At 39.8% G+C, this 13,228-nt stretch overlaps 1 protein-coding gene across 6 annotated transcripts in view; it reads left to right on the forward strand.

Moving 5' to 3' along the window:
• The window catches only part of SEC23A (SEC23 homolog A, COPII coat complex component), a 103,199-nt gene that overhangs the window by 67,103 nt on the left and 22,868 nt on the right, over positions 1-13,228 (forward strand). For all 6 annotated transcript variants that reach the window (XM_066277899.1, XM_066277895.1, XM_066277900.1 and 3 more), the window contains 3 exons: positions 759-845; positions 3,783-3,938; positions 6,670-6,735. In XM_066277899.1, coding sequence (XP_066133996.1) covers positions 759-845; positions 3,783-3,938; positions 6,670-6,735 — 309 coding nt within the window. The remainder of the gene's footprint in view (positions 1-758; positions 846-3,782; positions 3,939-6,669; positions 6,736-13,228) is intronic.

Genomic DNA, 13,228 nt, shown 5'->3' on the forward strand with positions numbered 1-13,228 from the left:
TTTTTTTAAAGATTTTATTTATTCATTATAGAGAGGGGAGAGAGAGAGAGAGAGAAGGGAGGAGGAGCAGGAAGCATCAACTCCCATATGTGCCTTGACCAGGCAAGCCCAGGGTTAAGAACCGGCGACCTCAGCATTTCCAGGTTGACGCTTTATCCACTGCGCACATCTTGCCAGAACTTTCAACAGTGTTTTTCTAGTGAGGACTCCTTGCAAAACTTTGCTCCAGGCTTCTCTGACACCTGCAATAATACCTGCTGTGTTTCTTCCTACTCGAGGCCCATTTCCTCTCTCTCCTTTTGTTGCTGGCTTCTCCCTTTCAGACCTCGCAGTGTTGTCTTGCTCCAGGCTCTCTGCTGCTTCTCTGTCTTCCCTCTCTCTGCGTGCTGCAGTCTAGTCTCATAGGTATAATTATCACCATCACACATGTGATACCCAAATTTATGTCATTAATTCAGGCCACTCGCTTTCATATGCATTTTTTTTCTGTCTGCCCCAAATTTGCTCTGTCCCTAGCTTTCACCTATTTTACTCAGTGGTGCCACCGTCAAACATAGCAGTCATGCTTGATTTCTTGACTCTACTCTGTTTTTCAATTGTTAACCTGAGGTTAGAGATATGCCTTAACAGCAAGAGGTTTTAAGTAATATGGTATAAATTTAGAACTTAAGAAGTTTAAATTACAGGATCCTGGAAAGATCTTTTTTGTCTTTAAGTAATTTTTTCTTCTTCCTCCCTTCTCATTTTCTTCACGGTAGCCGGTTCTCCTTGATAGCAGCAGCATCCTTGCAGATCGTATTCTTCTCATGGACACGTTCTTCCAGATTTTGATTTATCATGGTGAGGTAAGGTTCCATGGCATTTAGGGCTGTACAAAATCTTTTCCTTTCACTCGATGTTTAGTGTTTCCCACTATGATAAACATTTATTTCCATTTTTATAAAATATATTGTAACATGTGGTTCTTCCTAGTACAGGTTTTCAGATTTCATTTGCAATTGACTCACCTGTGATAATTTTATCTGTTTGTCCACACATGATTAGACAAATAGATTTTACACAAAGTATAGTGTTGTGAAAATAAGAACATTGATGTATACATGTGCATATCATACTTTTGGGATTTACTTGAAGACATTAAGAAGGGAAGAGGCAGCCTTTGCTAGTGGGCAGGCTTTCCTTTTCCTTAATTCATGTAATCATTTAAATATGTTGCACATGAAGTATTTAAAGGTTTCTTGTTTGTTGTGTTTAAAGTGAAATTGAGTTTTTTTAGTAAAGCAGTGAGACAGAGAATGGTCTATCCCAGAAGGAGCAAACACTTTAGCCAAAAGTGCTTTTAAAAATAATCCACATGATCTCAAAAACTCAGTGAAAACCTAAGTGAATTAAAATTTGTAATTTTGCTTAATTGGAATGACAAATGATTGAAAGAGCAGAATATTTGAATAGCCATTAAGGTATTTAGCAGAACTCTGTTCATTCCTATATTTATTCATTCAGCCAGTATTTAAGTGCTTCCTCTGTATAAAAAATCACTGTACTCTGGATGCTTTGAAAGACAAATTCTTTAGTCACAGACCCATATTCAAGCTTATAGTCTAATATTTTAGTAATTTGTGCTCTTTGCTTTTCATTTTTTTTAAATTGTAAATGATTTTGGTTTGTACTGTAACAGTAAAGGCATTGTTCAAAATATCTTTTTAAGTAATATTCAGGACTTCTAAAAGATGTTATTATTATTATTAATTTTTAGAGAGAGAGACAGAGGGACAGATAGGGACAGACAGACAGGAAGGGAGAGAGATAAAAAGCATCCATTCTTTGTTGCGGCACCTGAGTTGTTCTTTGATTGCTTTCTCATATGTGCCTTGACAGGGTGGGGGGGCTGCTGCCGAGCCAGTGACCCCTTGCTCAAGCCAGTGACCTTGGGCTCAAGCCAGCGACCTTGAGCTTCAAGCCATTGACCTTGGGGTCATGTCTATGATCGCACGCTCAAGCCAGCAATCCTGTGCTTAAGCTGGTGAGGCTGTGCTCAAGCTGTGACCTCGGGGTTTCAAACCTGGGTCCTCTGCGTTCTATCCACTGCGCCATGGTCTGGTCTGGCAAAAGATTTATTACTTTTAATTGATACTAGTTACTAATGCCCTTTATGATTTTTTTTACTGAGTTAACAAAGAAAGTTTATTTATATTTTCATCTGTGGATGTTTTACTAAGTCGTGTTACAACTCTTTTATATGTTTTTAATAACCTCAAATAGTTCTCAGTGTCTGCCTCCTGTCACTGGTTGTTCTGACAGTTTACTGAAACATTATTATTTATTAATGCTCTTTACTTATTTTTTTTTAACAGAGACAGAGAGAGAGTCAGAGAGAGGGATTGATAGGGACAGACAGACAGGAACTGAGAGAGATGAGAAGCATCAATCATTAGTTTTTCGTTGCGACACCTTAGTTGTTCATTGATTGCTTTCTCATATGTGCCTTGACCGTGGGGCTACAGCAGACCGAGTAACCCCTTGCTTGGGCCAGTGACCTTGGGTCCGTGCTAGTGAGCTTTGCTCAAACTAGATGAGCCTGCGCTCAAGCTGGTGACCTTGGGGTCTCGAACCTGGGTCCTCTGCATCCCAGTCCGACTCTCTATCCCTTGTGCCACAGCCTGGTCAGGCAATACTCTTTACTTTTTAAGAATAATGCCTATAATATGAAAGAGCTATTTTTTTTAATAATGTTTCTGTCTTCAAATAGCTTGTTAATGTGCTTAAAGAAGAAATCAGAAATGCAGATGACTGTTCTTTTGTTAAATACAGAGATAGAACTGATTCAGTTAACTTAGAAACCAAGCCAGGTTTACATTTTTGCATGATTTAATTATGTATTATTCAGATATTCTTCTATAGGTATATTATCTTGATAACGGTATTGCTATTATTATTAAAGTTTTTATGTTTATTTATCCTGCCTGAATGTCACTCTGTTGGTAAAGACTTCATAATAGTGGATCATTTAGAAGTCTCTGGGAAATCTTCTGTAACAAAAATTTTTCTCATTTCTCATAAGCTTAGATAGATAGTTTTTAGTAACATTAATTTGCTAAGTGTACTGTTTTAAAGTTTTCTGGATTATTTTTATTATTAAGGGAGAAGAAATATCCTAATTTTGTATATTTACTAAAGAATACTGAAATTAGTGTTCTTTAAAAATTGAGATAAATGGAATTATATATAATTTTCTTATATCCTGAAGATTATGTTCATTGAAAAAAAATCTCTTTAAGATTTTTGGATAGGCCCTGGCCGGTTGGCTCAGCGGTAGAGCGTCGGCCTAGCGTGCGGAGGACCCGGGTTCGATTCCTGGCCAGGGCACATAGGAGAAGCGCCCATTTGCTTCTCCACCCCTCCGCCGCGCCTTCCTCTCTGTCTCTCTCTTCCCCTCCCGCAGCCAAGGCTCCATTGGAGCAAAAGATGGCCCGGGCGCTGGGGATGGCTCTGTGGCCTCTGCCCCAGACGCTAGAGTGGCTCTGGTCGCAATATGGCGACACCCAGGAGGGTCGCAACATGGCGACGCCCAGGATGGGCAGAGCATCGCCCCCTGGTGGGCAGAGCGTCGCCCCCTGGTGGGCGTGCCGGGTGGATCCCGGTCGGGCGCATGCGGGAGTCTGTCTGACTGTCTCTCCCTGTTTCCAGCTTCAGAAAAATGAAAAAAAAAAAAAAAAAAAAAAAAGATTTTTGGATAGACAAGAAATTAAAAATAATAATTCCTTTAATTGTTTTAAAATTAGACCATAGCCCAGTGGCGCAAGTCAGGATACCAGGATATGCCAGAATATGAAAACTTCCGCCACCTTCTACAAGCCCCAGTGGATGACGCACAGGAGATCCTCCACTCCAGGTTTCCAATGCCGAGATACATCGACACTGAACACGGGGGCAGCCAGGTGGGTACTGGTAATTTGTGTGTTTGTTGCTACTTTTGTAATGAGTTGTTCCTGCTTATCTTCTGACTTTAACATGAATAGAGTGCTTTATGAGGCAAATGGGAAGGAGATGGGCAGGCAAAGGTATCTAGGAGAAGGTATCCATGATTTTTGCCATAGCTTTGAGAGCAGAGCTATAAGTTTTTTGGCTGGTTGACTAAATGAGCAGTTTCTCCCATTTTCTGCCTCTAGCTCAGCTCTACTAACAGAGCCAGGATGGCATTATGGTGGTAGGCCAGCTTAAGTTGAGTAAAAAGACATGAGCAGCTTGGGAAAAAAATTTTATTTTTTTATTTTTTATTTTTCCAAAGTGAAAAGCGAGGAGGCAGAGAGACAGACTCCTGCATGTGCCCGAGTGGGGTCCACCCGGTATGCCCACCAGAGGGCGATGCTCTGCCCATCTGGGGCATTGATCTGTCGCAACCAGAGCCATTCTAGCACCTGAGGCAGAGGCCATGGAGCCATCCTCAGTGCCCGGGCTAACTTTGTTCCAATGGAGCCTTGACTGCGGGAGCAGAAGAGAGAGACAGAGAGGAAGGAGAGGGGGAGGGGTGGAGATTGGCACTTCTCCTGTGTGCTCTGGCCGGGAATCAAACCCGAGACTTTCATACACAGGGCTGATGCTCTACTGCTGAGCCAGGGCCTTGGGAAATAATTTAGTGTACTTTTCTTAAAGTTGTTATTTACGGATTAAGTTGATGAATATGAGGTGTGTGATCACATAATTTTTTTCTGTTTTCCTCATCCTGTCATTCCAGTTGTTCAGAAAATGTCATGTAGTAGGAAAGCATTATGATGTTATAAAAGGCTTTGTGGTTTTTACAATTATATGAAGATTAAATAAATTACATATACCTATGTAGAAGGCCCTTTTGAGCCTTTCAGAAATCTAGACTAGGACCTATTAACTTACATTCTTTTTTTTTTTTTTTTTTTTTTTAATTTAGTGAGAGGAGGGGAGGCAGAGACAGACTCCCACATGTGCCTCGACCAGGATCCCCCTGGCAAGTCCACTAGGGGCCGATGCTCCATTGCAACTGGAGCCATTTTTTAGTGCCTGAGGTGGAGGCCATGGAGCCATCCTCATTGCCTGGGGCCAACTCACTCCCATAGAGCCATGGCTGCAAGAGAGGAGGAGAAGAGAGGGAGAAAGAGAGAGAATAGATAGTGGGATTGTGGAGAAGCAGATGGGCACTTCTCCTGTGTGCCCTGACCAGGAATCGAACCCAGGGCATCCACACACTGGGCTGATGCTCTACCACTGAGCCAACTGGCCAGGGCAACTTCTTCTTAAAGTACATTTTACTTCTCCCTTGTAATTCTTATTCTAGTTATAATTAATTATAAATTGTTATAAGTTTGTTTTCCTTGCTTCTTAAAGTCAGGGATCAGGCTTTGTTTTTCTGCAGTATTCCTATGCCTAGCACTGTATTATAAAGTAGGTAGTAAATGTCAGTAATTTTTTTTTTTTTACAGAAACAGAGAGAGAGTCAGAGAGAGGGATAGATAGGGACAGACAGGAACACAGAGAGATGAGGAAGCATCAATTCTTTGTTGCAGCACCTTAGTTGTTTATTGATTGCTTTCTCATATGTGCCTTGACCGTGGGGCTACAGCAGACTGAGTAACCCCTTGCTCTAGCCAGCGACATTGGGTCCTAGTTGGTGAGCTTTGCTCAAACCAGATGAGCCCGCGCTCAAGCTGGCAACCTGGGGGTCTCGAACCTGGGTCCTCCGCATCCCAGTCCGACACTCTATCCACTGCGCCACCGCCTGGTCAGGCAGTAATATTCTTCAGAAATGATAGCAATCACTTGTGGGGTTTTACTATAATAGCTACTGTGTATTGAGAATTTGCAAACTAATAGAACTTTGCACACCATATTTCATTTGATCCTCATAATAGTCCTTTATTTATCTGTATCTCCATTATACATATATATAATAAAACTGAGGTTACTTGTGGCCTAGGAAACATAGTAAATGGAAGAGTTAGGATTTGAATCCAGATGTTCTAACTCTAGATCCAGTTGTCTTGTGTTACTGTTTACTTACAGAATAGAAAAAAAGACTGGATTGTACTAAATTTCAAAAGATGTGACAGCCTGTATTTGTCCAAAATGAAGTAATTTATGACTGGTTCTCTCATTGACATCTCACCATGTGCAGTGCTATTTTCCTCTTCTATTCTGGCTTTTTCATGATGATAAGGCATAGTGGGTAGATGGGTAAATGTTGGATAAGTTTGTCTCATAAAATAGCTTAGAATTTAAAAGAGTTTGAATTGTTGTTTAAAGTTACAGTATATAGGCTTTCATGGTTTTTACTTTTATTGTTTTTGAACTTGAAACCTCTAATGATGTTTCAGACCAAGTAAATTTTATACTAACCTTGTAATAATTGTTGCACACATAATTTTTATATGCTGAGTTGTAGACTCAATAATTTATTATGTTATTAATAATGTTATGGATGTATGATTTGGAGAGAAGAGGGACACTTATTTTTTATTTGTAACATAATGGCCTAAATATTTCAAAATTTAGTTCATTTTTAAAAGTTATTGTTAATAAAATTAATTTTATCCCAATGTATTAAATGAAATGCATTTTAGATAACATAATGTATTAGTTCAACTTAATATTGACTAAGTCTATTTCTGATGGATAATGTTATTTGTCTTTGCTTTTAAGGCCCGTTTTCTGCTTTCAAAAGTCAACCCTTCACAGACTCATAATAATATGTATGCCTGGGGTCAGGTAAGTGTAAATAGAAAATCTTAGAAGTTATTTCTTTGTGTATTTATAATTTTTATTTTAGCTAAAGCTACATTTTTCTCTATGTATTTGATAATGATTCATGTTGGAAAAGTAATAAAAAAATAAAAGTAGAAAATATTGGAATTGGTGACACTATAGAAAATGCAAAAGTGACCATATCAAAGAGATACAACCCTTTCATATTCCAAATTTAACACCACACCTTTGAGGAAAAACACAATCAAGTATATAATAATAGATAGAAGTGATGATATAAACTTAATGCTAGGTCATGAACCACAGAAGGCCATACACAAGAGAGGTCAGAGATTATAGTTAAGCAAGAGAGGTGGGAGGCCTGGAAATAATTATTCATGTATTTTAATTTGGTAGAAGTTTTACTTCTTGTTATAATAGATCAACGTTTATTGAGTATTCAATATGCAGGACTGTATATTTGTACTTTAGGGCACATAGCAATCGTTGCTGCCTTTGAAGAACTTGTAATCTATTATTGGAGATAAGATATATGGCTGAGGAATTATAGTACAAAACAGACTGGAATATGTGTTTTCAGAAGGATGTAAATTATTATAGAGGTTAGAAGAGGAAGATGGGAGTAGGTCACATGGTGACAGCAGGAGAAAGATGTGTGATCAGAAAAAGGGGCATTTCCTTTTAGAATGGTTATTATTTCAATAGGTGGATATTACAGGAGAAAGGCAATTCTCGGTAGAGGATAGTATGGGCTAATAGTGGTACAGAGAATATGTAGGGACAAATAGTAGAACATAAAACTAGAAATGTATCATTCAGCCAAATTGTGGGGGATCTTGAATGTGAAGTTGAGGACTGAGGAACTGAGTATTTGTTAAGTAATGGAATGTTATTGGAGATTTTTGGAGAGAGAGGTGAATTTGAGTCTTTAATAATATAGTTGGATGGTAAGATAGATTGGGAGTAGTGTATATATTGAAACTATACCTATTGAATTAATGAAGGCAAGATGATGAAAAGGAATAGATTTGGGAGATATTTCCCAAGTAGACACAATGGGACTTGATTAAAAGTTGCAGGAAAGTTAAAGTTATTCCAAGGCAAGACAGCTATACACAAAATCTGAATTCTGATTGTATCCTGGATTAGAGGGAGAGATAGCTGTAAAGAACATAATTGGGATAATTTGTGATTTTGAGTATGGAGTTTATGTCACATACTAGTATAATATTATCAAATTTCTTGAGTGTGATAATGGTATTGTGGTTATGTAGGAGATTGTCCTTGATCTTAAAAGATACATCCTAGCCTGACCAGGCCATGGCACAGTGAATAGAGCATTGGACAGGGTCACAAAAGACAAAGGTTCAAAACCCCAAGGTTGCTGGCTTGAACAAGGGGTCACTTGCTCTGCTGTAGCCCCCCGGTCAAGGCACATATGAGAAAGCAATCAATAAACAAGCAATCATTGAATAACTAATATGCTGCAATGAAGAATTAAAGCTTCTCATCTCTCTCTCTTTCTGTCTCTCTGTCCCTATCTGTCCCTCTCTCTGACTCTCTGTTTCTGTAAAAAAAAAGAGAGAGAGAGAGATCCTAAAGGGTTTGGGGATAAAATGTCATGATGTCTTTAACTTGCAGAAATAATTTAAGAAGAAGAAGGAAAAATATGTAGAAACATAAAGCAAATGTGGCAAACTGTTAATCAGTGTTTTTATGTATAGAGCATGTGGCTGTTCATTGTACCTTTCTCTTAACTGTTCTGTAGGTTTAAATTAAAAAAAATAGCTGAGGGAAAACAAGGTAATTTGGGGTTTTGAGTCTAAGTAACTAAGAGAACATTTATCAGTAAGTGGGAAAACAGGGAAAAAAACTGTTTGATTTTAGACACATTGAATTCAAGATACCATCTAGATGTCCATATTGAGCTAGCTATTGGAAATTTGGATTTGGTGATTAGGGCAAGGATGTCAAAGGTGATTGTAGAAAGGTGATATTTAAAATCATCACAGTGGATGCTTGTCCAAGGAGAGAGAAGAGAGGCAAAAGAGGCATGAAATAAAACCATGAGGAATTATGAATGGTAGGAGAATTTTATAAATTATCTAAAAGATGTGCAGAAAATGAAAAAATACCATGTTATACATGAGGGAGGATTTTATAGAAGGGAGAAGATGGGGGTAACAAACACTGAGATGCTTCAGGCACTTAAAAGGGGTAAAGACTGAAAAAAGGCAGATGGGTTTGATGCCTAGGAGGCCATTTGTGACTTGGCAAGTAGTTTTAATATAGCATTTGAGTAGAAGGTTGATTATAAGGAATTTGTGGGTGGTAAAGAAATGAAGGTTGTAAGTCTAAATGTTTAAGATCCTTAAAAGGAGGCAGTGTCACCAGCACTAGGTATTTGGGAGGAGGAGGACATTTATTTCTGCATAAGCAAAGGGTGAGAAGGCTGAAAACCAATGTTGAGGTGGAGAGAAAGCTCATATTGGATAATTGCCTATTTCTTTTCAGTAATAAAAGATTACTTGATGAGAGTGGGAAGTGCTGGGGTTAAAAATAGAAATTAGAAAAAATTTAAAACAGCTGTAAGAAATCAACAGAGGATGAATAAAAGGCTTTTACAGCAGTGGTGAGTTTTCCTTTTATTTGCTAACAATTTTGAGACATGCTTCCACACTGCTCTTTAACCATGTTTTGTAGTTCCGGCATTGCATCACAGATGGAAGACTCGGGTGTAATTTGGAACAGGAGTAGAATAATTTAGATCAAAGTTAAACAGCTGACTCTGGGATGCTGGCGGGGTAGAAGATAAATGAAGCAATCATTGGGATTAAGGCACCTTCCCTTTGAATATTGAGGTGCCTGAAAATGTTGCCTTGATTTCTCTACATAGCAATGGGTGACTGCTCCCATTCCCATGGTGTCAGCTTTCATCTAAAGCTAATGTGCAAATCTTCCCCTTCTGTTTTGGCCTCTCACTAAGGTAGAGACTGAATTTCTGTAACTATGTGCTGTACGTCACTTGGGTTTTTTACATACATTTTGTTAAGTGGCACACCCAGCTTGAACATGGTCTCTTTCATGTTATCTTGTTCTTCCTGACTTTCCTATTTTCTCAGAGGCCTCAACCATTCTCTCAATTGCCAAGCCGTGGCACTTCAGTCATTTACATTACATCCCTTCTGCCCCTAATTATTCACAAACGATCTAATCTATCTCCCTCATCCATTTCTTCCTTCCCCCGTCACTAATAAAAGTCAAGCCCTTGTTGGAATGATCTGCTCACTGGTCTCAGTGCTTCAGCCTTTCCTCCCCTTTAGCACTGACCAGAGGGGTCTCCCTAAAGCAGGCAGAGCACTGTTTGGACAGCTTTTATAACCCTCTAGTAAACTACATATATATGTTTTGTATTGCTATTGAGCAGGGGTCCCCAAACTACGGCCCGCGAGCTGCATGCGGCCCCCTGAGGCCATTCATCCGGCCCCCGCCGCACTTCCGGAAGGGGCACCTCTCTCATTGGTGGTCAGTGAGAGGAGCACATTGACCATCTCAGCCAAAAGCAGGCCCATAGTTCCCATTGAAATACTGGTCAGTTTGTTGATTGAAATTTACTTGTTCTTTATTTAAAATATTTATTCTCGTTTTGTTTTTTTACTTTAAAATAAGATATGTGCAGTGTGCATAGGGATTTGTTCATAGTTTTTTTTATAGTCCGGCCCTCCAATGGTCTGAGGGACAGTGAACTGGCTCCCTGTGTAAAAAGTTTGGGGACCCCTGCTATTGAGGGTCCCTTATGGTGATTCAAATAACTTCTACTTTTAGCTATATGCCTATATAGTATTTTTAGCCAAACTGGATTTGTCATTCTACTTTGAATGCACTGAGCATATTCCCATCTCTGTGGCTTGCTCTGTCACCTTAGACACATCGTAGCCATCTCTCAAGGCTCAGTACAGAGCTCACTGACTGCATGGAACCTTTCCTGACTGCATGACTGGATTTGTGTAATATTCCTGCTCCTTTATCCCTCTTTTTTCCCACCCATTTCTGATGGCACTTATTTCCTCTATTAGATTTTAAATTACTTGAGGGTAATAACTAGGTCATTTTCTTTTTGGACTTTCCATAGTACCTTAAAACAGCATATGTTGAATATAATGTGATATGAACAAGGGAACAGAGATTAGAGTACAGGAGGTGGAGGTCTTTAGGAGGTTTTGTGAATATAAATAACTAGAAAGCCTGGCGGTCATACGAAATGACCGCTGTTCTAGATATTATAAATTGTAATTAAAATGATTTGTGCAAAGGTATCTGCTAATTCAAACTGAATTACCCAGGGCAGGCAGCGAGGACACCCCTTTGCTTAGTGCCCCACGGGGTTTCCCCCTTCTACTTGCTTAATTGCTTAAAGTAGAGTGCAATGAAGGAAACCACTGGCGGTACATTTCTTAAGAGCCACCGCTAGCTCAATGAATAAAGGTGATTTAAATAATAAAATGGTAATTCACATGTCAAAGATCTCTTTGTACACAACATTTCTTGTGTAGATCTTTCCATCATTTTTAAGCTCGCCTTGCAGAAGACCATCAATTATTTTTAATTTTATGTTCGTTCTTTCACGAACTCTTAAACAGGCAACATAAAGTTGACCGTGTCCAAATGCAGGCTCAGGTAAAAAAAATGCCAAGTCCTGGTCCAGGCAAGTCAATTGGTTTGTTTCCCATGGACGCAAAAGCAAATGAACTATTAATGGATCGAATGCTATCCATGTACTGTTTGCTATTTGGATGCTGATCAGTCAATAATTTATTCAAGAGTGGTGGATAATTCTCAATTAGTGGAACTACAATGTTTCCGTACTTGCAACATTGAGAAAATCCTTTCTTGCCACGGTCAGATTGATTAGTTTCTTACTTGAAGTTTAAGAACTGACAGTGTTCACATTTTAATATTCATGTCACCAGAGGAATGCTCAAAAATTAAAGTTTCTCCGTTTGAAACTGTTTTAATCCTTTTTATTTATTTATTTATTTATTTGTATTTTTCTGAAGCTGGAAACCAGGAGAGACAGTCAGACAGACTCCTGTATGCGCCCGACTGGGATCCACCCGGCACGCCCACCAGGGGGCAATGCTCTGCCCACCATGGTGCGATGCTCTGCCCCTCCGGGGAGTTGCTCTTTCGCAACCAGAGCCACTCTTGCGCCTGGGGCAGAGGCCAAGGAGCCATCCCCAGCACCCAGGCCATCTTTGCTCCAATGGAGCCTCGCTGCGGGAGGGGAAGAGAGAGACAGAGAGAAAGGAGAGGGGGAGGGGTGGAGAAGCAGATGGGCGCTTCTCCTGTGTGCCCTGGCCGGGAATCGAACCTGGGACTTCTGCACGCCAGGCCGCCGCTCTACCACTGAGCCAACCGGCCAGGGCTTGTTTTAATCCTTTTTGCGTTTCGGTCAGCATTACTCTATCTTTTTTTGCATTTCTCTCCTGCCTTTGTTCAAGGGACTCATTTTGTCGAGACAGGCTTTTTTGTCTTGCATCTGAGGCAAGCCTTGTTTCTCTATGCTCATCAGTCTCATTTTGCCGAGAAAGACGCATTTGCTCTGCGACTGAAGCAAGCCTTGTCTTTCTCTGCTCAGTGGTTTCTTTTTGTCAAGAAAGCTGTTTTTGTGCAGCTTTAGCTCCTTTTCTTTCCTCTTCAGTGCTGTATTTTCTAGGAGGCATTCTTAAAAGAAATTACGTTAAGATGTAGTTTTTATGTAAAACAGATGATTGCCAATGCAAACAAATGTTCACCTTCCCCCTGACATGCTCAATTTGCGTTCAGCCTTAAATTGTTTCAAAAGCAGATGATTGCCAATGCAAACAAATGTTCACCTTCCCCCTGACCTGCTCAATTTGCGTTCAGCTGTGGCAACTTCACCCCATTGGCTAGTACAGTTACGCAAGCAACCAATAAGCTATCGGCGACAGACAGACACTTAGCTGCATATAATAAAGATTTGAATCCAAGGTCTAAAAGTCCTGAAAGGTCAGGAGGTTTTTGTGGCAGGAAAGGAGCCCTAAAGGTATGTAGTACATATGAGAGAAAAAAGTTTATAATCCTGTAATGCCTGTATATTTACATCCTCAGTATCATCTCTGACCCAGATTCACTTCCCAGGGGACAAAAAGCCAAGTACTATGATGTGGAAGTATGGAGTACAGAATATACCATGAATCAGCCTTTCCATTATACTTAACTGTAGTCAACCCGGGGTTGGTTTTAGTTCTGGATCCCATGATTTAAGAGAAACTTAGACTTAATTAAGAAAATTGTAAGAAAATAGAAAAGTAGCTAATAAAATTCATGACGGTGAGGCCCTGGCCAGTTGGCTCAATGGTAGAGTGTTGGCCCAGTGTGTTGATATCCTGGGTTCAATTCCCAGTCAAGGCACACAAGAGAAGCAATCATCTGCTTCTCCATCCCTCCTCCTCCCCCTTCTCTCTTTCTCTCT

This window comes from Saccopteryx bilineata, chromosome 4 (genome assembly GCF_036850765.1).
Source record: "Saccopteryx bilineata isolate mSacBil1 chromosome 4, mSacBil1_pri_phased_curated, whole genome shotgun sequence".
Taxonomy (NCBI): domain Eukaryota; kingdom Metazoa; phylum Chordata; class Mammalia; order Chiroptera; family Emballonuridae; genus Saccopteryx; species Saccopteryx bilineata.